The sequence below is a fragment of the Phalacrocorax carbo genome, chromosome 5 (genome assembly GCF_963921805.1).
Source record: "Phalacrocorax carbo chromosome 5, bPhaCar2.1, whole genome shotgun sequence".
Classification (NCBI taxonomy): Eukaryota; Metazoa; Chordata; class Aves; order Suliformes; family Phalacrocoracidae; genus Phalacrocorax; species Phalacrocorax carbo.
The window spans coordinates 9833543-9858225 of record NC_087517.1 but is presented as its reverse complement, the minus strand read 5'-3'; the positions used below and the strand labels follow the sequence as shown (position 1 = coordinate 9858225).

At 39.5% G+C, this 24683-nt stretch overlaps 1 protein-coding gene across 2 annotated transcripts in view; it reads right to left on the bottom strand.

Annotated features, from left to right (window-relative positions):
- DPP10 (dipeptidyl peptidase like 10) overlaps positions 1–24683 on the bottom strand; it is a 311266-nt gene that overhangs the window by 22363 nt on the left and 264220 nt on the right. For both annotated transcript variants that reach the window (XM_064451108.1, XM_064451109.1), the window contains exons 11-19: positions 17803–17926; positions 15631–15669; positions 14189–14296; positions 9807–9898; positions 8287–8334; positions 7448–7569; positions 3530–3577; positions 1335–1433; positions 1157–1226 (exon numbers count right to left, since the gene is read on the bottom strand). In XM_064451108.1, the coding sequence (XP_064307178.1) occupies positions 1157–1226; positions 1335–1433; positions 3530–3577; positions 7448–7569; positions 8287–8334; positions 9807–9898; positions 14189–14296; positions 15631–15669; positions 17803–17926 (750 nt within the window). The remainder of the gene's footprint in view (positions 1–1156; positions 1227–1334; positions 1434–3529; positions 3578–7447; positions 7570–8286; positions 8335–9806; positions 9899–14188; positions 14297–15630; positions 15670–17802; positions 17927–24683) is intronic.

Sequence of the window (24683 nt, the reverse complement as noted above, 5' to 3'; positions counted from 1 at the left end):
GCAAATACTGCGAAAATAAATGAATCCATGTGTCCTGTTTCTCCACAAGAAAAACGTGTTCGTGCACCACTTATCGCAGAAAGTTTCCACAACTGCAGATAAATACAACTGAAAAACCTGAGTTTTAAACACAAACTGGACGTAGGAATAAGCAATTTTATGCCTCTCTGCTCTATTACCTAAGATCTGATCTGAGTAGAGGCATCTGGGATCACTCAGCAGCTCAGGCTTGTAAATTTGACCTCACATACCACAATAAGGATCTCTGCTGTCACTAAAGGGGGATCTACTCCAGGTGATGCAGCTCAGCTAACATGGTATTTTCATTGAATTAGCAGTGCACCCCTACACCTGTGGTAGTGAAACTCGCACTAGTTCCTTCCAAATGGGACTAGAAGATCAGTAGGTACAGGAAAGCTCTCTATGTACATAGCAGACCCATGCTGAGCTCAGGTGGAGAGTAACGAATGATGCCCTGAGCTGGCTGCCACTGGTTTTCCTCAGTAGGCTGCAGATATGCTCATGACTGCTCTCTTCTGCTATACATTCTGTAGATGTGCAACTTAAAGGCTGACTGTCTCTGAAAGAAATACACACACTGTTTCTTCTAAAAGAAAACACAGGTTGCACCTCCTTCCTCTCACAGAGGTTTTCTACAAACATCAACTGATGTTGGATCATGCCTATAATGCCTTCAGCCACTGATGCTCAAGAATAACTTTTCCTTCTTTCCAGCAGTTTTGCTTTCTGTATCTTAACTGAGCTCTTAGAAGTTCTACCCATTTCTATCAGGGATGAAAAGGGACAAAAAAGGAGCACAGGCTATGAATTAGATCCTCTGTGGGTAAGGATCAGTTCGGGTCCAGGAAAGACTACAGAATTACTCACAGCTACCCCAACAGAAGGGCCAGTGCCCATGTACATGAAAGTACAATGAAGCAGAGCCATGTTTGACAAGCTCAAAAAACCCCAGGCATCTCTGCCAGATAGTACCTAAACCAAAATCTTCCTGAGAACAAACCTTTTGATTTATCAACTCAAATTCATGAGGTAATTTTCCTACACAAAGTAAAAGAAACATTTTCTAATTACAGAGTTAAATGCTTTTTATGAAGTACGTTTTTATTATTTTGAGTGATTCTACACAGATACTTACATTATTAATAGAAGGGCATACTGGTTTCGATCCGTGAAATCTTTTGGCAGAGACAACTGTAAAGGGAGTTCTTTTAAGAAAAGAGCAAAACATTAAAGGCTGGTAGTTACACAGATGAAAAACAGTAACATAGCAAGAAAGCTTTTGGTTTGTTAACGTAACATTTTGCCAAAATTACCGTAATCCTCAATGTGAAGCATTTTAATTTCAGTCCTGGAATTCTTTTTCTTAAAAACAGCTTCTTTCAACATAGCATTATTTTCCAAAATATAAAACTCTGTAGGAAACAGGAAGAAAAAGCAAGCTGAAAGGTATGGAGAATCATCCCATTAGAGATAAATCAGGATGCAAAAAAAAAAAAAAAGAAAAAGAGACAAATGTGCAATGATAAATCTTGTAAATGAATTCTTTCTATAAATACTTTTCTTTTTTTTTTTTACAATGCAACTGCTTTGCAATTCAGAAACTGACCAATCAGCTTAATTAAAAACATATACATCTATTCCATTTTCTGGCTTCAGTAGGCTTTGTTTTCCTTAAGCACTAACAATAAAATTGCCGATGAACAACATGAATACTAGTATCCCTGACAAGTACTAAGAGCAGCTGTTACAGGGAGAGGCGAGTCTGCTGGACAATATCCTAAGGCTCAAGCAGGCTTCCTTTTCAAGCAACATATTCCAAGTCAATATTTAGCCAGCACACCCCTATGTGATCACTGCATGTCCTTCTCTGTCTTCTGCACTTCAGCCAGGAGCAAGACTTCAGTTTGGTTTAAAGCTGCAGACAGATTTGAAGCAATCATTTTGCACATGAAAGAATGATTAGTTAGGTTCTTTTTATTTTATTTTTTACTCAAATTACTAATTTTGCTTCCAAAATGTAGATTTTTTTATTAAACAATAAACCCTCCACGTAGGGCCAAACGGATAATCTATCTGTTTGTTCTGGGCAGTCAACCAAAATGGTATAATTATAGTCTGAGGATGGAATAATTGAAGTAATCCTTAATTATGCTTTTATGAATTGAAGAGGATAATCTAATCTTGCACTGAAACATTAATGGTGAATTATCTCTCTTATTATTTGGTTTCTTGTTGTTACAACAAACAACATCCCTCTATCCTGACTTGCTTTTGTTTTCCTTTAAGATGCTGACATAAATCTCTTTTACAATAATTCACTATCAACAATATTTTAGATACAAGTAATAAAGAGTGAAAGTCTGCCTTCACAGAACCAAACAGCTCTACAGAAGTCAATGAATTTACTTTCAGCAGTAATAGCTACCCCTTATTGAGCTGGATAAAACTCCCTCCCCTTGGTCTGCTATGGCACTTTGCTTTGCAAATACTACCAACAGTGATCAAAAGGAAAAAAATAAAAAAAAAGGAAGTCAAAGTACAGGCATTAATTAACACTGGACAGCATGGTACTATTGATCAGTATGCTACTTCAACATGCAATGTTAAGTTCACTGTTATGGCTGAATAGTGGCAGGCCCATGGCAAAAGGGATGCGGACAAGTACAGTTCAGGACTTTTGGATTCTGGGAAAATTCTGGGGATAATCGATTTAATGAAATTCGAATAGGTAAGGCTTGGTTTAGTGGTTTTGAATGGAAAGATGCCCCCTTTCCGCTAATCCACGCCTTCATGCTACGTTGAGCCACAGTGGAGTTGGAGGTAGCAGAGTTGTTACCTCTACTACACCAGAGAAATACCTACATGAGGAAAGTTTTGCTGTTCAAGGACAGTCTTCCAATATAAAGCACCTCAAGCAGCCAGGAAACAGCAACAGATTTGTGTTGGTATACAGAAAGCAATGAGTAAAAATTGAAAATTAGAGGTATTGAACAACCTCCTAAAAAGCCTTTTTTCTTGGATTTGCGATCATTGAAAATGTCAGTGGAGTTGCTCCAATTTGAGAAATGTAAGAAAAGGACTAAGTTCATCATATGTAGGTCAGATTTTATGATCAAATGTCCAAAGACTGTACCTTACTTCAAGATAATTGGATTCTAACTCTAAAAACATCTCTGAAAATACAGAAGGTGTATCATAATGGCACCATAATTTATATAGAAAGCGAAAAGGATGAAGACCAACCTGCCATCTAATTAACACAAGTGTAAATAGAGGATGAATGATACGCACTTAGCATAAAACATATATTTTAGTCATTTGATTAACTTATCAATTGCAGATGTGGATGTTGCTAAAAGGTAATTAATAGAACTTTATATGAATGAGTGTCATGGTTTTAGCCATCTATTAGTTTTCATTTACTTGTAATTGTCTTTCCCCTGCCCCAGGCTCCCCAGAACAGTGAAGGACGATAATAAAATATACCTATTCCATAAGGAATACTCACTTGCAGTATTACTTGTACTGTGCACGCTAACAACTGGAACACCTGGCCCTGTTTTGAGGAAAGAAGAAAAACAGAGGAAGTGCAGGGTAGTTAGTACTCAGTATTTCAGTGTATAACAAAGAATGAGCACACCAGTGACCACGTAAGGCCAGATCCTGGAAGCCCCACACACATGCTTCCCTTCAAACACAGCAGGAACATCACTGGTGTCTCTTGGGAAAGACACAGTTTAGACTATGGTTCCAACAAAGTGTGAAATGGAGACTGTCTTCTGCCTGTTCAGCAAGCAGTCTAGACCTCTGCACTTACAAGGAGCTTTTTTTTTTTTTTAATCTCCATGCTTTAGCTAGAAGTGAAGAATAAAAATATTAGAGAGACATTTAACAGCACTGTCTGAAATATAGCAGTTTGACATTCAGAAACAGTAACTTTAGGTTGGCTGGGAAGTGAATTAATGATAATATTCACTTATGTTTCCTATGGAAAAGATAGAGGTGTTGAAAAATTATCACGTATTATTTCACTTACTTATCTGTTTAAGAAGTTCCTTTGGCACCTCAGCTCTGGAAGACCCAAGAGCATCACAGTTACATCTAGATGTAACATAATCTAATCTTATTTCATGGTAATGTCAGACGCTATATTTTTACTGTACCACTGAGAAACTAAAAGCACCATGTTAGTAAGTACCGTGTGAATGCACGAGATGGCATGTGAGACTGGGGTGACCGGACATTCAGCTTACTCAGAAGTATGGCTGAGATCGCTGTCCCTGCACTTGAGGACTCCCACTAGTGTGAACTTGCAAAAGAAAATTGCGTCCCACGCCAAACATGGAATGCGTACATGGGAAACTGAGGTTCATCTCAGTGAGACAAGTTTGAATTACCTGCAGGCAGTCACTGTTGGGCTAGGAAGGATGATGCAGAAAAGCTGAAGTCCCTGAGGACCCCATGGCAGATGAAGGCATGTACCCTCTGAAATCAGGAGTTCAGACTCCTCTTTTTTGGAGAAAAAATGATTCCCTTTGAGAGCAGTTCAGAGACAGAGCTTAATTTATGTTTTGAGTCATCCTGAGGAGGTTGTCTCTCTTAATTAATTATGGCATGAGCCTAGGGAAACTTAAATACCTGAAATAAATAGCATGATGCCATTCACAGCCTCTGACAGGCTCCACTGAAGATTTTTATCAATTTCATTCTCTGCCTCAAGGGAGACTGTTGACAAAAATCTTACAGGTAGATTGCTGACAAATCAAAGCTTTCTGCCTTAGCTCTTCAAAAGATAATTTCTTCAGCTGTCTCTTTTTCTTTGTTTTGTTTTGGTTTTGCAGCTCTTTTTACTTGTTCTAAATTTGTCATTTTCCTTTGAATTCCGATTTAAGAACGACAGTTTTTGGAGGTGAAAGCATTGGCATTTTCTAGGTCAGCTCTATTTGTCATACTAAAAGATGGAAGGATGATGACAGATTTTGAAAAAAGGAGATTACAGTAGATTTAAAAGCGGATCAGAGCAGAGAAAGACAGACTTGTGTTACAGGCATCGTGCTACGGCTCATCAAAACAGAGCACAGCACTTGCATTTCCCATTGACCTCCTATAACTTACACTAAATCCACAATTTATTTCCTGCTCTATGAAATGGGAAAAACAATTACTCCCTTTGTGAAGGATCTTATTTTATAGATACTTCACAAATTAACAGAGATTAACATCTGCTAGTGTTTATGAAGTGGTAAAGGAAAAATCCACAAGCAGATTGGAAAATAAGTGTAAAACTGAGAGGCTGTAAAGCCGGTCTTCCATTTACCAGGCTAGAAATAAGTCCTCACTCAGGAGAGTCTCTGGAGATGGACACAGCTGGTATACTGAGACAGATCTCCTGGCTGAGGGTAACTAACAAGGAAAAACTATCCCAATAAAGGTGCTCACGGGTGAACAGGAGGTGGAAGAATTGAAACTTGTAGAGATCAAACCAGTCCAGAGGGCCCCAAGGATTTTTCTGGGCAAACTGCTTTTGTAACAATTCAGTCAGGCTTTTTGTTGTTGGAAGACAAGGGTGTACGTATGTAGGTGTGGTGTCATCTGTCTCCTTGAAGCTGTTTACCTTGTACTCTTACAAGGGACTCCCAGCAGAAGAGTTTTAATACCTGCTCTATGGTGATGTTGCCATCAACTTTAACACTGTCAAACATGCTCCCACCACAGGCATTTTGCAGAGCTGTGGCAGTATGTGGGGGCCACACTGCTGGTGTAATTGTCAAGTTCTGACGAAACACAAGAGGACACCTCTGAATAACCCCAAGATGACAACTATGCATTATGTTAAAGGTAGGAAAACTTAACGACGGTGTTTTATCATCCCTGCCCAACACCTGCAGCTTAGGGCAGTCTACTGGTTGCAACAGAGTGGAGCGTGGGTTTAATCCTGGGAGGATGATCTACAATCTTACCAGCTCAAACAGAGAACTGCCATCTCCTAAGTCACTGACAGTCATGAGCTTGTGATCAATTTAATCTGCAACCTCCTACTGGCATCCACATTGTTATACCAAAGGAACATGTTAAAAATTACAGGCTGAATACACTTTGCTAAAGTAATAACAAGAAGCTACGTTTTGGGGCCCTAGCACATTGCTGATTCAGGGCAAAAAACTCTTTCCAAATTACCAGCCCTCCCTCTTGCAGTAATCAGTCCCTATTGGGAAAGTCTCGATGTCAAGCACAAGGGAAAACCCTGCTTAAACCATGAGACGCTCATTACTAGTGCAGTCTTTACTCAGATAAGGGCCTCAGGATTAGCTCTGTGACTTCTGTCACAGCTCTGACCATGTATAAACCATACAGTTGGTATATTTTTTTTTCTAATCAGCCATGTATTATAGGTGCACTTCCACAAAAAAAAACCAACAAACCCCCCAAAAAACCCCCACCCACAACCTTATTTTAGCCAATATATATTCATAGTTTGTTTGTTTTGAATGGATTCAATTCTCAAGCAGGCAGATATTTTATTTTTGTGCAAAAAACCCATACGGTTGCAAAAGAAATAGAAAAAATGCATGCAAATAGAACGGGCTATTCACATGTTTTTCAGATGAATTGTGTTCTACTGTTTTCGATCTGATGCTAGTTAAGCAAAAAATACTGCAAGTTTCAAGGTCAACAGGTCTAGCTATAAACTTTATTATTGATTGTCTCGTGCTTTTATGAACCTGTTTTTATAATCTTACTTATTTATCAGTATTTATTTCCTGAGCGTAGGTTATAAATTTCTCAGTGTGGGATGGTTCTGGTTTTCTCTTTATACGTACCAGCTCTGAACCCAACTGGTTCCATTTAGTGCTACTGGAATGCAGCTAACAATAAAAAGCTAAAAGTGCTTTATTGCAATTCTGTTGATAAAGAGGGTCTGTCTACCTGGATTAAACCATACCTGTTTTTTGGTAGATACTCACATACACACATATGTGGGTCAGTGTGTATAGATACACTATACGCATACATTTATACACACATAGAGACACAGTGTTACAGAAAGCTGGCCCTCGTTTTTTAACTAGGCGTAGTTGCACGGGATCAGTCCCAATCCATACTATAATGAAGCTGTTATGAACCACAGTTGCACTACTATAAATTCCACATTTTTTGGTGAAGGATTTTTATTCAGGGTTAATTTAAAAGTCAATGTCCCTTACTAGGATGGAAGGGTTAGGATTGGAGCAGCTTTCTGCTATCGCTTGTTATTTAGTTTTCACAGAGAACGTCTCTACTTACAGTCTTGCAATAAGCTTTATACAGAACTTTGAGTAATCCACTACTGAGCTAAATGTTAGACTCCAACTTAATGCACTTCTCAAGGGAATACATTAATTCAGGAGCAAACACAGCACTATTACACGTTGTGTGTTTGACTTACCTTTACAGTGCAGTAAAAAATGCCTATTCATGGGGCTAAACTTTGCACTGAAGTATGTGCACTGGTCTTTCCAGAAATTGCAAGAGAGACACTGGCGATTCAAGGATCCCACTGTTGATACGCTGGGGAAAAAATTGATCAGAAACATTTTCCATTGGAATAAAATACAATAAACCAAGAATTAGCTCATCAGAGTGATAAAATTTGTTTCAGTCCCTAAACTTGCCAAAATATCACTGTCTTATTTTGTGCCTGATGCAAACCGTTTTCAGATGACTCAGTGGAATACTGTTCTGTAAACTGGGCAATGCAGACAGGATCCAAAACCTGCCCAAAGCAGGACTGGAGCTCCAATAATCAGCCGTGCCGCAGGGTAACAATGTTAGCAGGACACCATGAAAAGCCTCATTAACTTCAGATTTAAGCACTGACGTTTGGGTGAAGAGGAGGTGCTTTGTCCCTACACTTTGAATTGCATTAGACCCCTTAAATACTATTTTTGTTTAGCAGATTTTCGCTACTTTTAAAAATACAGTCATACTAAATGCTTGCATTTAGGTTTAGCTTTTTAGATGGTTATAACAGATTAGTGGAGAGATAAAGTGGTCAAAACATTTTGTGTTAAAATCTTTTCCATTTTTTAAAAAATGTAAAGTATCATTGGCATTTTTAGTTTTGAAAAACTGATTCTTTCTACCTTACAGCTCAAGCGTACTGTTTTTTACATAATATAAATGATTACCCGAGCCCCAAAGCAGCAATTAAGCTCACAGAATGCCATCATAGCACCTATGGCTTGGGATGAAGGAGCTGTTAACACAGCCCCATCCACTTCTTACCTGTGTAGCTGTCTTCCTCTTGGGGATTCTTCAGTGCTTAAGAAATAACTGTGGCCAAAAGACGAACAAAGTTAAACTCCCTTTAGTAAACTGTCTGATTTGGGTGGTGTTTAGAGAAGTGAGAGACTTCATAAATAACTTTTTTTAAAAATTAAAACCTCCCAAATATACATGAAGATCAAACCTAAGCTCCACGACTAACCTTAGACCCAGTATACAGAGTAGTTATTTCAGACGCTATATGATTTCATATTAAAACCGTGGTGAACACAGTATTTCATGGTTTCTGTTTAATTCCTGTAATGCCCAGGAACTCCAGTAGCAACCAGAACTCCTTTCTGTGTATTACAAATACAGGAGAGAAAGTTTCTCCTCCACTCCAGGGGTTTTCAATATAAATCCAAGGAGTAGAAAAAGGTCACAAGGAAATTATATCACAAATTATGATACGCATTATGATACCCGAAAGCTTTTTTGACTTGTAGAATGACTTTTTCTTCTGTCTAGAGGCAGGAGTTAGCACACTACGCAATGGTTTACAGACAAGGTTGTGTGGGTGGAAAGAAGTAGAGCTGCTGCAAAAATATCAAGACAAGGCCTTGGTGTGTCCCGGATGAGATCCCCACAACATTTCTGCTTGAGAGGTAGGAGGAGGGTAGGGAAGTCCTCTCAAGTGGCTGAGACCAGACACATGCACTCTGCCACCTCTCTGCAGGCTGAGTGCATCCAGACCTCATTTTTTTCACCTGAACCTTCGAGAAGTATCAAGAAATTCTCCACAGATATATTTTCAAAATCCATGGAAAGACTGGTCAGAAAGGGTGTTTCTCCAGTACCAGTGGAGATGATAGGCGTTGTTGCAGCCTCAAAAAGGTCCTTGTTGAAATATCATTTCTTTTAAAGAAAATCAGAACTAGACACATCTGATTATTTTTTGCCATGTGGAGTTATACATGAAGACTAACCAAGATCTACTAAAGTTATGTGGAACCTTCAGATGGCTTGTCAGTTCTTTACTGCTCCCCAAAATCACCAAGTACGTGCTGCATTTCCTTCCCACTATGGTACTAAGATGGGCTTTGGAAAGGTTTCTGAGTGATTCAGGTGAAAATCATGGATTTGAATAATCGCTCGATATAATTTGACTTTATGTGGTTGAATCAGATCCCCAAAGTCCAGAGATCTCAGCAGTAACAAAGCAAGTTTTTCTGGAACCCAGGAAAGGGCCACCAAAATGTTATTACTGCTATATTGTGTGTTGATTTATTTTAAAAATACAGTGAATCAATTGATGTCACGGTATGCTCCTTTCTCTCTGCATAAAAACACATGCAGTAATACACAGGCAGAAAAATTGTCTGACAACTGCTTTTTATGTACTTGGGAGTGTAAAATTTATGGTAATGGTCAAAATGGAATAAATATTATTACTTAATTTTAGATACACTATTTCCAGTCAAAAGGATTTCACTTTAATAATTCAGATATTTTCATAAACAGACAAAGAGAATAGTGCTTACATCTTTTGAGTATTTTCATCATATGCCAGGATTTTGATAACTTCCCAGTTTCCTGACGTCAGGTGTCTCACACTGATTTGCTCACTTTTAGCCTGGGGAGAGATGGAAAATATTAACTTTCACCTTCCTTGTTACATTTTTCTTTGCATAGCAGGATCCTCTGCACGTCATTACTGATTACATCTTTTTAAACTTTAATGTGCAACATAACATTTTTAAATCACAAACCTCACATTTTGACAGGCCCGAACTTCAAGTATCCTTTCCCTCACATTCATATAAACTTTTAGAAGTCATTAAAATAATCTCAGTTTCCATCACAATTTTTCTTTCAGTTGCCCACATGCCAACAGACTATACAAGTCCTGTACTTCAAGTTCTGTTTCTCTTAGTGTTTCTTTTCCTTTACAGGGGCATGGCAGGGGAATCTAACTCAGAACCCTGAAATGAAAACTCTGCACCACAGTGTACTCACTAAGCTTTCATGTTTATTACGTGCTCATACTGACCCAAGATTACCACAAAAATGCTATGCCAATACAGCACCACCAACACCACCCTCATCTGAGGAGGCACGCAAAAACCCCTATGAGAAATGCACCACGCAGACTCAGACACAGAAGTTCCCAGCTTCTAAACCTAATAAAGCCCCTGCTCCACCACGCACTCAGGAGAAGCCTCTCTTTATCCAGGTTCTATAAGGAGAGTCTAAGAGTAGCCTCCAAATTTTGGCAACTGAAAAAGTTGAACAACTGCTTACAAGCTGGATAACATCCCTTGCTCCCTCTCATAGTTTCTGCCCCAGCAAGAGTCTAGAAAAATAAATGCTACAAGAAGAAGTTCAAAACCTCAAAGAAAGCAATGGCTGTTTTCTCAGCCAATGCACCAGCAGCTGAATCCAGAAACACCAGGATGCAATGCATATCTACCTTAAGGTAAAAACAAACTCTTTGGCTGGAAGCTGAAGCAGACTCCTTATCAGAGATAGGTTAAAAACAAACCTGAAGAGTGAGAAACTCATTTGAGAGTGCTTTCTAGTGCAAAAGGTAAAATTCTTGCTTAGGTTTCTGAAGATTAAAACTTCCACCATGAACATACTTGAAGAGTGTTTTTTCTCTACTACAGCTATGATGCTTGGCCTGGATATAAAAAGTCCTAGTTCTCAAATTCAAGACAAATGTTTTAAAGAAAAGAAGTTAGACTTCAGCTTATATTTCAGCATTAGTGTGTGAAATTGAGCAGCTGGAGTTACAAAGGAGGTCAGAGGGAGGATTTAATGGTGCTTTCTGGCCTCATACCCTGTGAATCCGGAGCACCGGTCCGTACCCAGTCACGGTGGCCTGACTGGTTATGTGGCCTACAAAAAGTCATAAAGGCAAAGAGGTTGGTTTTTTTTTATCCCTCAATTTTTGAACCGTACCCTGTAAACTCTGAGTTCTACATCAACAGCAGCAATAACTAGCCAGCAGAAAATGCTCAAGGACACCTATGAGACATGTCTGAAGATGACAAGGCAGAAACAAGTCCCTTAGAACTGATCTGTTTTCTAACAGATCCACAAAGAAAGAATGATGTAGTAACTCTATGACAAGTCTTGCAAGTACCAACTGAAATCAGGACATTGTGCTAGGTGCTGTACATAGGTTTATGATGGTAATTCCCTTGTTCAATAAGGTTCTCATATTCAATGCTGTCTCCAGGAATGATTAAACATACAGTTTAGTGATCTATTGTGACTACTTCTTCTCTAGAGAGAGAGATGCTACAACTATTGAAAGAGATATTTAAATATTGAGATCACAGAATCTAACAAGAAACAGCAATAAAAAGCCCAGCCAAGCGTTAATAAACATGGTTATTTTTCAAGGTTACAGCCATAATACATAATTTATGAAGCTTGCAGGAAGTTCTTACCGTGATCCATTAACGTTACTTTAAAATCCTTACTTTGTGGTTGGAAGAAAGAGACTTTCTAGAGTTGCAAAACCCCAAGTAAGAAATTTCTAGACACATAACACGATTCAATCCCATTTTGAGATTAGTTTCTTTTAGATATTTCCTAAGTTACTAAAAGCATTTGAAAAGAATAAAACACACTTAGCCCTCTACATTCAGACAGTAAATAATACATGATAGACAGTAACCTTTTAAACAGTAACCTCCCCTTGCAAGAAGATTTAATTAGGTGCTTCTGTTAACCTGCTTTGATTATATCATTGACACATGCTTTTCTAAAGTACAGTCAAAGAAATGCAGCCCAAGAAAGTCCATCATTTGCCAGCACTTAAGACTGACAAATAAGCCTCAGTGATTAAATTAACCTAAAGCAAGCCACTGAAATCTAATTCTTTGTCACTGTATATTCATGTTAGTTTTAACTTTCCTGTACTTGGAGGCTGATTTCTATTAATGAGCTCACATTTGTACTGAGTAGTACAGAGAAGTAACGAGAATCTGAAATCCAAATTCCAACGTTATCTGAGCGCCATCATGAAAATCCTGCGACCATCTGGGTACCAGCAACCTGCCAACTGCTTTAAATTCTGCAGGGCACCTGTTATGCTGCTGTGGCTCTCACAAGGTGTGACAAACGCCCGATGTGACAAAAGGCTTTATGTGCAACGGTTAATATAATTTTTATGTCTCCATGTTTGCTTTAGAAATAATGCACAATCAGATTAATGCAGTGTGTAAAACACATCATATAAACACATTTCCTGTCCTTTATTGCTCTGTATCAGCCCCATTACCATGCAGAATGTTGCTATTGATGAATAATGTTTGATACATGGGATATCACATCTCCTCCTCTTCTCAGGGCAGCTATATACTTAAAGCCAAATTTGTCATTGGTGATACCATTCAGACTTGTTTACTCAGGGTGATGGTGATCAAAATATAGATACTTTTGATTTTTGGAGCTGTACAGTAGCCAGGGCTCTAATTCTGCCTCAAAGGTATAGAATACTAAACTCTTAATCGTAAGATTGACTTTAAACATTATTCTGGTGGGATTAAAACATGTATTTAAAAGTAGGTATATATTTAATTATCTTATTGAATAAAGTGGGCTTAATCTTTTGCTTAATATTTTCCTGAAATAGGATCAAGTTTCCCAGGCTCTTTAGTAGTGAAATATGTCAGATCCTATAGGTTTAAGGCAAATTTGATTGTAACATCCTTGGGAATGTTCCAAGTTAATTTTCAGATCTACATCATTATTATTTCATGTATTTTAAAGATACTTATCCATACTGGGAAAGAAACAAAAATACGACACTTGGTTTTGTTCTGGTGTGAATTTTTGTGTGGTTATGATATTAATACACCTTTACCAGATCGTCATCTGAGCTACTGTTTTCTTTGGAAGATAGAATTTGACATATCTTTGATCCCTTTTTTCTTGTCTGATTCTCTCTTGATATATTTACTCTAGTGAATGAGTATCTTGTTCTTGCTTCTTCAGGTTAAATTTTCATTAAAGTTCTTTTGCTCTTTTTTTGCTGCAGTACACTGTGAACATATTTCAGACTTAATAATGTTCATACCAGAACACTGTCATAAAGGGAGATAATAGAGTTGCCTGGTGCCAAGTCTGCTATTTTGATGTTTTGGGTACCTGGATAATCCCTCCTATGTCATATGGCTCTGCTAAAGCACCTGGATTAATGCTCTGCTGATTTAAATAGATGCCTTGGAGTGATCCGTTCCAGGGCATAATTTCCTTTATTAGTTCATCACAATTTCACACTGTGACCTTCAAAGTCATAGTGCAAATTTATCTTCTTTCAGATTCTTCTTTGGAAAAGCAATGCCCTTGGGAAGCCACTGGAAAATGTTGAGAAGGGTAATAAGAGAGTCCTAGTTTTCTCAAAATTTTAAGTTTTAGGTGTTGCCTCCCTTTACTGTCATGTGTAAGACCAGAATTACGAATATTCTGAATTGACATTTAAAGTTATACATATGCATATATAGTGAATAAAAAGAGGGTAAAATGAGCATTTCTGCAGGTCTCAAATTTCTGTGGCTATAAAACATCATTACTGACAGAAGGGTTCAACAAGACAACATCTCTGCTTGTCTATAGAGGTACAAAGGAAACATGAAATCTTCCAGAGAGAGTACTTTGGAAATACCTTTCATTTACAGACCTTACATGCCACGACATCAGAGCTCTAAGAAAAGAGACAGAGCTCCACTTATGCTGCAAGAAATTATTACTATGTCCCTCTGCACCACGTGACAACCTGGACAGAACAAATGACCACAACACAAGTATTCAGACTCTACTGAAGTGCAAGCCTTTGCCTGGGTCATGTGTCCTCAGTAAAAGTCCTAGATGACCACTAGGATATTAAAAGTAGCCTGAACTAAAACCTTACCTGAACAATAAACATGGCTATGTGGTGGAATTCGCCCCGGCCTCCCTGCTTCACTGGGACAGTCATGAAGAACTTACTGCCATCCTTGGAAAAAACTGGTTCTTCATTCTATAAATGTAAGATTGTGTTATTTTGTCACACTTTCCATTAAACTTCTTAATAAAACATCAGCTTAGTTTTTTTGTTCCTTATTTTTTGTTATTGCTGTGCTCATAAGACGACTGGGGAAACATCCTTAGATTTTAAATATATTCTGCTAAGATGAACAAAAATGTGGTGGTTAAAGGTAAGTGCAGTTCATGCCAGTAGTTACCATTGTCCTAAAGTTACCAATCCTGTCCTAAAGCATTGGTTACAGCCCTTGCAAAACTCTCCCTTCCAATGAAAGGTCTGGTAGTCTAATCCCTAATGCAGCAGAGCTTTCCAGGATACATTCCTTTACTGACATACAATTAATGACAGAGAGAAGTCCTACCAGTGATGAGGAGAGCAAATGTTTCCATGGTCTGGACTCGTCAAAACATTACTAATTACATGCTTAACACTCAGTGATTTTGATAACGTTGTATGGAAAAAATAAGCACATTGAAACAATATTCTGAATCATGGTCTTACCATCAATTGTAGCCTGATGCAATACCATCTTTCCATGTCTAACTTTACACAGAAGTATTAAAGGAAAATGGCTTGCTATAAAAGCATAGATTTTTAAAAATGATTTCTCATTTGCACATTGCAAAATGAAGCCTGAAATGTATTTTAAATAGAATGTGTTTCATCCATTTATTGGATAGCTCTTCTGAGGCTATGAAAATGGAATCATTTGCTGACATTATTAGTTCAACATATTGTTCTGGGTATGAATTTAGAAATATTCTTACGCACTCCAATTATAGCCTGTATGACCTCTAATCTTTGAACTCCTTCGGCTTTAATTTGGTGAGGTTATTTTTTAATCAGAAAAAAATCAGAACAGTACATAGGACATGCTTGGAATAGGATTAATCTGATCTATCTTTAACTATCCAAGAGTTAGGCAGTTAATCAGCTGGTCACCTACGTGCTTACTTAGCTGAATGTAGAGATTGGAAACTGAAGGGAAAATTGCCTCAAACCCAGATAGGTGTCTCAGTTCAAAGGGCTGAACCGCTCGCTGGTAGTGCATAGCTCTTTCCACCCCTGACGTGGGCAGCTAGATAGTGAAATGCCCTCTGCGTGATGCTAAGTGACAGGATTCCCACTACCAGAGAAACAAGCTTCCATCTGAATGTTTACACAAACACTTCTATAATCCTCAGCTGTTAGATTAATTCAGGATCCTAAAAAGTACTTAATTTTAGAAGGAATTGATTTTAATAGCTTATAAAATAACATATAATTAAATAAAAATAACAATGATGCAATTACACATTATACACCCAGAAATAGCATTTATACTATACCTGTTTAGGAAGCCACAGGTCTGACTGCATTTCATATTTCTAAAAAAAACCAAAAAATTGCTTTTATGGAATAGCTATAGGTCAAAAATATTTCCTACATTCAGCAAAAGGTCTCTCGGTATTTCATGTCTTTTTTTTCTACTGTGTTACAATCTTCACATCTCTTCATTGCACTTACATTGAAACAAACGATAATTTAATTACAAAGTCAGCTGCTTTATTCAGAGTTTTTGGTAGAACACCACAGGGGACCTAAGAATGCCTTTTTCAGTCCTTTCTGATTAGCTATCAGGAAGCTTTACACAAGCAGTTCTATTTGTTTTTTACCTCTAGGCATCATCTGACAACTGGATATTTTAGGCCCTTCATCAACTCTGGGCAAACAGCCAGCATCAAGCTCAAAGTGTGAGACCTTTTCAAATCACAATCCCTTGCTTTACTGGGTTGTAGGGCGGCATCAGTGAAGAGAAGAAAAATAAATGCAAATGATTGTTTTTTACTGGTCACATTCATATTTCACATCATGCCAGCTAAAAAAAAACCCCAAATACTAGGCACACATTGTTGGAAAAAAATATAGAATATACGTCAACTGTTGTAAATTGTCACAGTCACACTGAAGTCATGAAAATGTATTAGTTATAGAAGCATCTGTACATATATGGCCTGAAAAATGAAAAATCTGTAGTTACTATAGCAGCTGGTTTTATACAGTACTTTTTGTCACTGAGAACATGTGCAAAATGCTAAAAAAAATAAAGAAAATAACAGGTTTACAGTTGAAATCAAATGGTCTGATGCAATGTTAGCTTCTCACAATATGGCCTTTCCTCAACCATTACTGAATTCAAGAGCATCACCTTATCGCAGCAGAGGAACTGCCAGGGTTACAAGCATGAGCCCTGGCTGGGCTGTGCTCACTACGCTGACACTGCATGGCTGTCCTTCCTCACCCACCTACAAGGTCCTTCGTGCACTTTATTTCTTCTGGAGTGGGACTGCTCAATCTCTCTCTCTTATATTATGTCCTGGATTAGAGCTCCCAGGACACCTACTTCAGACAAGTCCAATTGACCCTGGAGCACACAAGGGTTTCCTTTCAGAAGCGACTGCTCACAGTGGTTCCTGGCTGACTTTCTCAATAGAAGGGCACAAGGCTTGCAGGAACAAGGTAAAAAGCAACCCAGTCAACAAACCTCTGTGTTCACGATCTTAATCCATAGTTCGGGGACTTATTCACAGTTTCCGAGTCAGGAAAAGCAACCTGCACTATGTAGCAAAAGCGGACAAGCTCGGAAATAATCCCTACCAATTTAACATGACTGACACTGATGGGAGCAGACACTGATGGGAGCCTTTTGACTCAGAGGCCAAACTTAGACCCACATTAATTACTCCTAACCACTTACACTGCCAAATTATACCCTCTGGTTTGGAGCATCTGTTGGTACTGATATTAACGTGTATAGAAAACATTTATACTTTTAGCTGGTTCTGGGAAGAGATGTGACTCAGAATGGGAAAGCGGCCAACTGCATTCAAGATGCAAGATTAACTGTGAAAATGGAGAGATGTAACGCAGGAGTGTCAGAAGTCAAAGCCTGGGTCAAGGGATGGGTTGTGGCTAGATTCAAGTAGAAAAATGTATTTCAGCTTGACTTACATTCGAAATGTAATACCCCTGTTGCCTTTCAATTTTAGTTTTTTTCTGAAGTTATTTAATCCTGCTATCGAATTTGCAGGAATTATCAGAATTTTATACCTTTTCCTTAAACACATGTAAACTGTGAGAGACAGAAAGATCTGAAATGAAACTCTGAAGAGGGAGAGAGGAGAAACCAGGCAGCTGAAAATATCTGATGGAAGACAACCCTGTCACTGTGCTAGCTATATTCAAAGTACATGATGTTCCACAACTGCAGTTTCTACTGAAGTTAATGAATGAACAAAGCTTCGTAATTCTGAAAATGTCACTCGAAGTTGCTAATTGCATGAAATCATTTCACCAGATTTGGAATTTTCTCACATCTATTTCCTCCCTGTTGACTAATTATATTCCGCTCGCAACTACTGCATCTGCACACTGATTTCTGAAAATCTTTTTCTGAACATGAAAACAAAATGCAGGAAGAAACCTTGAAAAGAGACTTTAGGAAAAAAAATTCAACTTACCCTGCTGCAAGCTCCAGTTGTGGTTTCACAAACTGTAAGGATGGAGATATTCTGAGGTCTGTTTAACCATCTCACCACAGCTTTGGTGTTGCTTACCCACTTCACCATGGTGATGTAATACTCCCTAAATAAACATTTGAAATGACAATGTTCAGATCATTCCTATTTCAGGTTTGACATTTTTTGTTTAAAAAATACACAGTTCATCAAATGTTGGATTTGTACTGCATGACAGTATCAGCACTGAGGGATGGAGAAAATAACCCCAAGTGCTCAGCATCTGTGTTCCTACAAGTGGGAAGGCTCAGTCCTAGTGCGTTTTTCCCCAGGGAAATTTGTACTGCATTAGCACCTCCTCCTCAGCCCTTTGTAATATATAAACTTTACCAAATGTGAAACATCTATTTGTGAATACACGAGCCACGTACTGGCCGTCCAGCTTAAAAGTGAACACTAAATCCCAACAGAAGCCAGTATTTTCCATACCACATACCTTCAGGAGACACATATTTTTGCAAAAGGATCCAGCCCTACTGGCAAACAAAAGAAAAAGGTCTGTAATGTTAGAGGGCAGGCGAGACCACTTTAAAATGTCACTTGTAAAATAACAAGTATTTCATAATGGGACTTCTGCATAAAGGGAAGTCACATCCAGTATCAGTGTGTGTCAGCTTTCATTTTGAGAAATAACTCATAATATCAGACAAATTGTCTGTCCCTCAATGACCCTGGCTGAGCAAGGGTGACTTCCTAGGCACAGGCTAATGGTATGGAGTACCTGCCTCCCCTCCTCCCACAATCCTGTTAGGCTGCCAGACTAGGGATGTTACAGAGGAAGACCTGTTGCAGCTTGCCAGGCTATTTGCTTCACTTCCCTACTCGTGGCAGCTGGCAGCTTTCACAGTCCAGCTGGGTTATGTGCAACAGTGGAGCGAACTTGTCTGGAAACTCAGCCCCCCGTTAAAACAAGGGGCTTAGCTTGCATATGATGAGGCTTTTAATCTAATACTGATGGAGATCTCATTACTCTTTGACAACACATATTTAATTATACATTCAAAAGACTTCCTACCAGATCAAAAAGGCTAAGCGGCACCAACAGCAAAGTTGTGTACAATTCCGATGCTGCACACAGGAGATGCAGGAGGCAGCAATTCACTGCAGCTTCACCCAGCCTTCGACTGGGCTGTATTTGAAGAACACAGCTAAACTACCCAATACGCCCAACTTTCTTTTGGCTTTTATGATTAACTTCTAGTAATATAGATATTTTCACATGTGGATATCACAATGATGATTAGAAATGGTGACTTCAGGTGTATTCTGAGTCTAACACTTATGTTTTTTTGGTTTAAAAAGCTTTTTAACTTACTGAGGAGCAAAAACATATGCCAAAAATAGCACAAGGTCTAACACGAGACCAGGTGACACAGCCAACAAAATAATGATCCAACAACCAAACCAAAGGGCGCAACACCAAATCTCAGGTCACTGGTTCCCCATAGCAGAACTCAAGAAACAAGAGGTGAAAATTCCTCCCTCTGCAGTCGTGCCTTCATAAGGCTGTCTAAAACCACTGCAACAGTGCATACAGAAGCCTGATAGAGCCAAAAGTTAATGTTCAAAGCATGTATACAAGGACTGCCTCCCTCTACCGGTACTTAGACACCAAGGTAAGACAGCATCCACTGACAACAAAGCCTTAATTATTCCAGAACCAAATTCTACAAAATAGAGCCTGAGCTGTTCCATTTGGAAAAGTCTTCAGTGAGGGATGGAAAAAGAGATTTAATCATTCAGAATCCAGCTGACATAGTAATTAATAGTTCAAATCAAACCATAACATCATCTTCCATCACTGACAAACTCCTTGAGTGAAAGCAAAAGATCGTTTAGAAATTCCTTTTTTTCCCCTTTTCATCAACTATGCATAAAAATATGTTAAAATTTCACTACATTATGACTTGCTCCTCAGGAGTGTCCTACAGTGTGTGTGTGTGTATATATGTACAAAGATAGACTCATAGAATCATAGAATTGTTAAGATTGGAAAGGACCCTTAAGATCATCGAGTCCAACTGCTAACCTATCACTGCCAAGTCCACCACTAAGCCATATCCTCAAGCACCACGTCTGCCCTTCTTTTAAATACCTCCAGGGATGGAGACTCCATCACTTCCCTGGGCAGCCTGTTCCAATGCCTGACAACCCTTTTGGTGAAGAAGTTTTTCCTAATATCCAACCTAAACTTCCCCTGGCGCAGCTTGAGGCCATTTCCTTTTGTCCTATCACTTGTTACTAGGGAGAAGAGACCAACACCCACCTCACTACAACCTCCTTTTAGGTAGTTGTAGAGAGTGATAAGGTCTCCCCTCAGCCTCCTCTTCTCCAGGATAAACAACCCCAGCTCCCTCAGCCGCTCCTCATAAGGCTTGTTCTGTAGACCCTTCACCAGCTTCGCTGCCCTTCTTTGGACACGCTCCAGCAGCTCCATGTCCTTCTTGTGGTGAGGGGCCCAAAACTGAACACAGTACTTGAGGTGCGGCCTCACCAGTGCCGAGTACAGGGGCACGATCCCTGCCCTGCTCCTGCTGGCCACACTATTCCTGGTACAAGCCAGGCTGCTGTTGGCCTTCTTGGCCACCTGGGCACACTGCTGGATCACGTTCAGCCGGCTGTCAACCAACACCCCCCAGGTCATTCTCTGCAGGGCAGCTTTCCAGCAACTCCTCCCCAAGCCTGTAGCGTTGCCTGGGGTTGTTGTGACCCAAGTGCAGGACCCGGCACTTAGACTTGTTGAATCTCATACCATTGGCTCCGGCCCAAAGATCCAGCCTTTCCAGGTGCCTCTGTAGAGCCTTCCTGCCCTCCAGCAATCGACACGTCCACCCAGCTTGGTGTCATCTGCAAACTTACTGAGGGTGCACTCAATCCCCTCATCCAGATCATCAATGAAGACATTGAACAGGACCGGCCCCAACACTGAGCCCTGGGGAACCCCACTTGTGACTGGCCACCAACTGGATTTGATTCCATTCACCACCACTCTCTGGGCTCGGCCATCCAGCCAGTTTTTAGCCCAGCGGAGAGTGCACTTGTCCAAGCTGTGAGCAGCCAGCTTCTCCCAAAGAATGCTGTGGGAGACAGTGTCAAAGGCTTTACTAAAGTCCAAGTAGACAATGTCTACAGCCTTCCCCTCATCCACTAGGCGGGTCACCTGGTCATAGAAAGAGACCAGGTTAGTGAGGCAGGACCTCCCTTTCATAAACCCATGCTGGCTGAGCCCCATCCCCTGGCTGTCCCACATGTGCCGCGTAATGGCATTCAAGATGATATACTCTTCTGAAAAGAAATACTGTCTTCTGTCTCCGGGTAATGTTCCTTTGTAATTCACAGTTTTGCATTTAATGTATTGTTTCATATATACAGTGCACATACACACATACAGAGTGGTGTGGTCACAGGTCAACAGATATAACCAAGTTGAAGTTTGTGGAAGAAAATCATATATTTTATTAGACTGGCTGATACAGTTGAATTAAAAAAGAGAAGCCTGCAGGGCAAAAACTGTTTTAGTTCTGAGGCAGCTGCTATCAGCTTGTGTCTCCAAACTTATCAGGCATTTTTTGCAACTAATCTATTGTTCTAGCAATGAAAATAAGCACTCTCTCTTTCCCTGCAGACCCAAATACACAAATGTACTGAGATTACTAGTCCTTCTGCATCTGTACATATATTAAGTTTCCTCACACCACTTCAAAGAGGAAAGACTATGATTACTTTCTGGACAAAGGACTGAAGCAAGATATTAAGTAAAAATTTACACTCATTTTAGATCCTCAATTTGGTGCCCTTTAATTAGGTGCTCTACAGCACTTTGCATGTTCAGAACACAACTTTAATCCTTGTTCAGGAACATTTCTTAAATCAGACTGTGGATTAATTTAATGCATGTTCAAAGAGAAGCAAACACAATTATCGATTGCCTGTGCAATGTTAGTTTAAACTCACTGGATCACAGAGGGGCTGCGTGGCAGAGACAGAACTCAGTGTTAGCATTCAATTGGCCTAATAAGAACAGACTTTTCTCTCTTTCTGTGACTTGTTTTATTCAAGCTCTGTGTGTTTCCTCATCCCACTCCTAACTTTCTTTTTCCTACACTTTGTGTAGCCAGTTCCAGGGTTTTCCTTATCGATCCCTTTTCTTACAGGAGGGCCACTATAAGATGATCATGGGAACTGTAAAACCTGTTTGTTGATACCCATCTCCTCTATCTTCACAATCTCACCAGCTCTCACGGTTCCCACGGAAATCCTTGATTATCAAGAAAACCTCATTCAATCCCTGCCTCATAGATCTGCCTTTTTGGTTTTTAGCCAGTCCCCATTTCATGGTCTAATCAAGTTTTCATCTCAGACTTTTTAGTCTCTTCCCTCTCACCTGCCCTAGGATTTTTCCCTTCTGAATTCCAAAGAGATAGCTTTCCTCTTTACTCTGTGTAAAAGCAGACAGAAAACACTGAAAACAGAGAAAAGGCGATCTCCTTCCACAGCATCCCACGATCAGTCAATATTGAAGGAGCTTGTACATGACTCACTTTATTCTAAGTTGGATTGAACCAGGCAATGCATAAAACCAAGATCTTCAAGCCCGTTGACCAGACAGACACCTACTTCTGATTCCGCATTCGGTATTTAAATATCTTTCTTGGCTTCAAATTGGCCTAAGGCATTTCTATAACGTAATCAGGATAAAGAAGGTACAGCTTCTCCTTAGGCTTGTGAACCAGGAATATGACATGTATACAGACAGCTCAACAGCAGGAGCTGGAACATCCCACATGTGCCGAGGAGGTGCTGTACACCGAGAAAAGTCAACTCTTGGGGCCTGAGGGGGTCTGAGAAAAAAAATTTCCAACTGTAGGCATTAAGAAAGCAAACACCTTTCCTGAGCATATGGCAATTAACTTTTTTCCAATGACTTGTTACTTGATGAAATCTGGATTCATTTTTCACTGCTGATAAAAAACATGTTAAACATCAAAGGTGTTTATCATCCTCTGCCAAGCTTGAAGACCCAATTTTTAAAAAATCTTTCTTTCTTATAGAATGTTTTCCTTTATTTTGATTATCTCAACTGATACACAGTTCTATGGAAGTAGTTTCACAGTTTCCTAGTACATTTATCATAATTCAAGAATGTCCAGCATGTCTTGTTTCACTTGTAAGTTTTGGGATGCTTGTAGCTAGAAAGATATATATGGGTGTCTTGCTGCCCGTTATTGTAAGTGCTTAGCAAAGTCAACAAAGAAAATAAGCTGAACAAAGGAAAGGGATTTGCACTGCATTACACTGGAAGCATAGTTATAGTCCTAATTAAATTTGAACATTAGATACCTAGATTTGAAATAGACAGACTCACCTCATGGGAAACACACCCCACACTCCCCCAGTTTTAAACTTTAAAATAAGAAACTGTCCAAGAAAAATAATCAAACTTTGCAACTTCATACCATTCACTGTGATGAAGAAATCTGTGCCAACTTCAAGCTACTGAGATGATTATGAAAGAAACCTGCTTATAAGAATAGCTGGAAGACATTTAACATTTATGGCAATGGAAAAAGTTGATGATGGTATTAATGATTTGGGTAATAAATACAACAGGGCTCAACTAAAGAAAGCCAGCCTTTACACTCACTATTGTGCTGGCAGGTTGTTATCTAAGAAGGTAAACAACAGAAACTTGCCCCATGCACAATGATCTAGAATATTTACCATATTCTTAAATTATTTAGGTTGTTGAGTATTGAAAAGCATACGACAATTTACAGATACTGATAGAAAATCTCACTCTCAGAAACACACATGGAAAACAACACAAACTGAGACATGACCTGCAAGATAGCTAAGATAACTACAGGTTGTCAGTATTTTGGTATACTATACATGACTTTAGCTATGTATACATTGATGCATGTACTGCAATTTTCTTCTGAGACTAAGCCACAGGTATTCGGTTGGAAGGAGCTTTTCTAGCTCACCCTCCCATGAGTGCTGGTGGCTACCATCCTAGCCAGATTAACAAGTTCTGCTCCCCATTTCCTTGCAGCTGTGGGCCCTGGCCACAACCATCTTGGTACCCACAGACAGACTCTCACCTTTCCCCCTGAACCCCCAGTTTGGTTATGGGTAACTGACACAGCAACCTCCCTCAGCCTGCTGGCCACACTCCTCCTAGAGCTGGGCCCAGCCTTGGTGAAAATAAGCGTGCACTCTGTCTGCCATTGAGCCCCAAGCACAAATCCCTTGGCAGGACGGCTGGGCAGGCACTCGGGTCCCAGCCCCTGCTGACACAGAGGCTTGTCCTGGCCCAGAACTTGCATTTCTTTCCACTACACAGGGAAGGGAATAATCAATAAATACCTTGGCATTGGGCGGGAAAGCTTCAATAAAATCAAGTATGTGAATGTATTTTTATCCTGTAGGCTTTGACTGAACAGATTACAGCCATTTACTATAAGGTATGATAGTGAATTAATCCTTTACATTAACCTTGTGAGACGGGTATTGTTATTGCCAAGTTACAGAAGAGGGGAAGGGCAGAAGTGTGAAAGAAGTGACTAGACATAGCATATCTAAGAAAAGCCAAAAGTAACCCTCCGTTTTCTAAATACCAAATTGCACCATCCCTCATCTTTCCCATTTCCAGTCAGAATCAAATAAGCTTTCTATTCCAAAGCAAGGCTCAGACAAACTGGCTGCCAGAAGTATAAAATTAATCTTTCAAGATTCAAAAGGTGATTTCAAATGAGAAGTACATAAATATCCAAATGATTTTGTTGATTTGGAAAGGCGTGGATAATAAAAACATTGCTGAG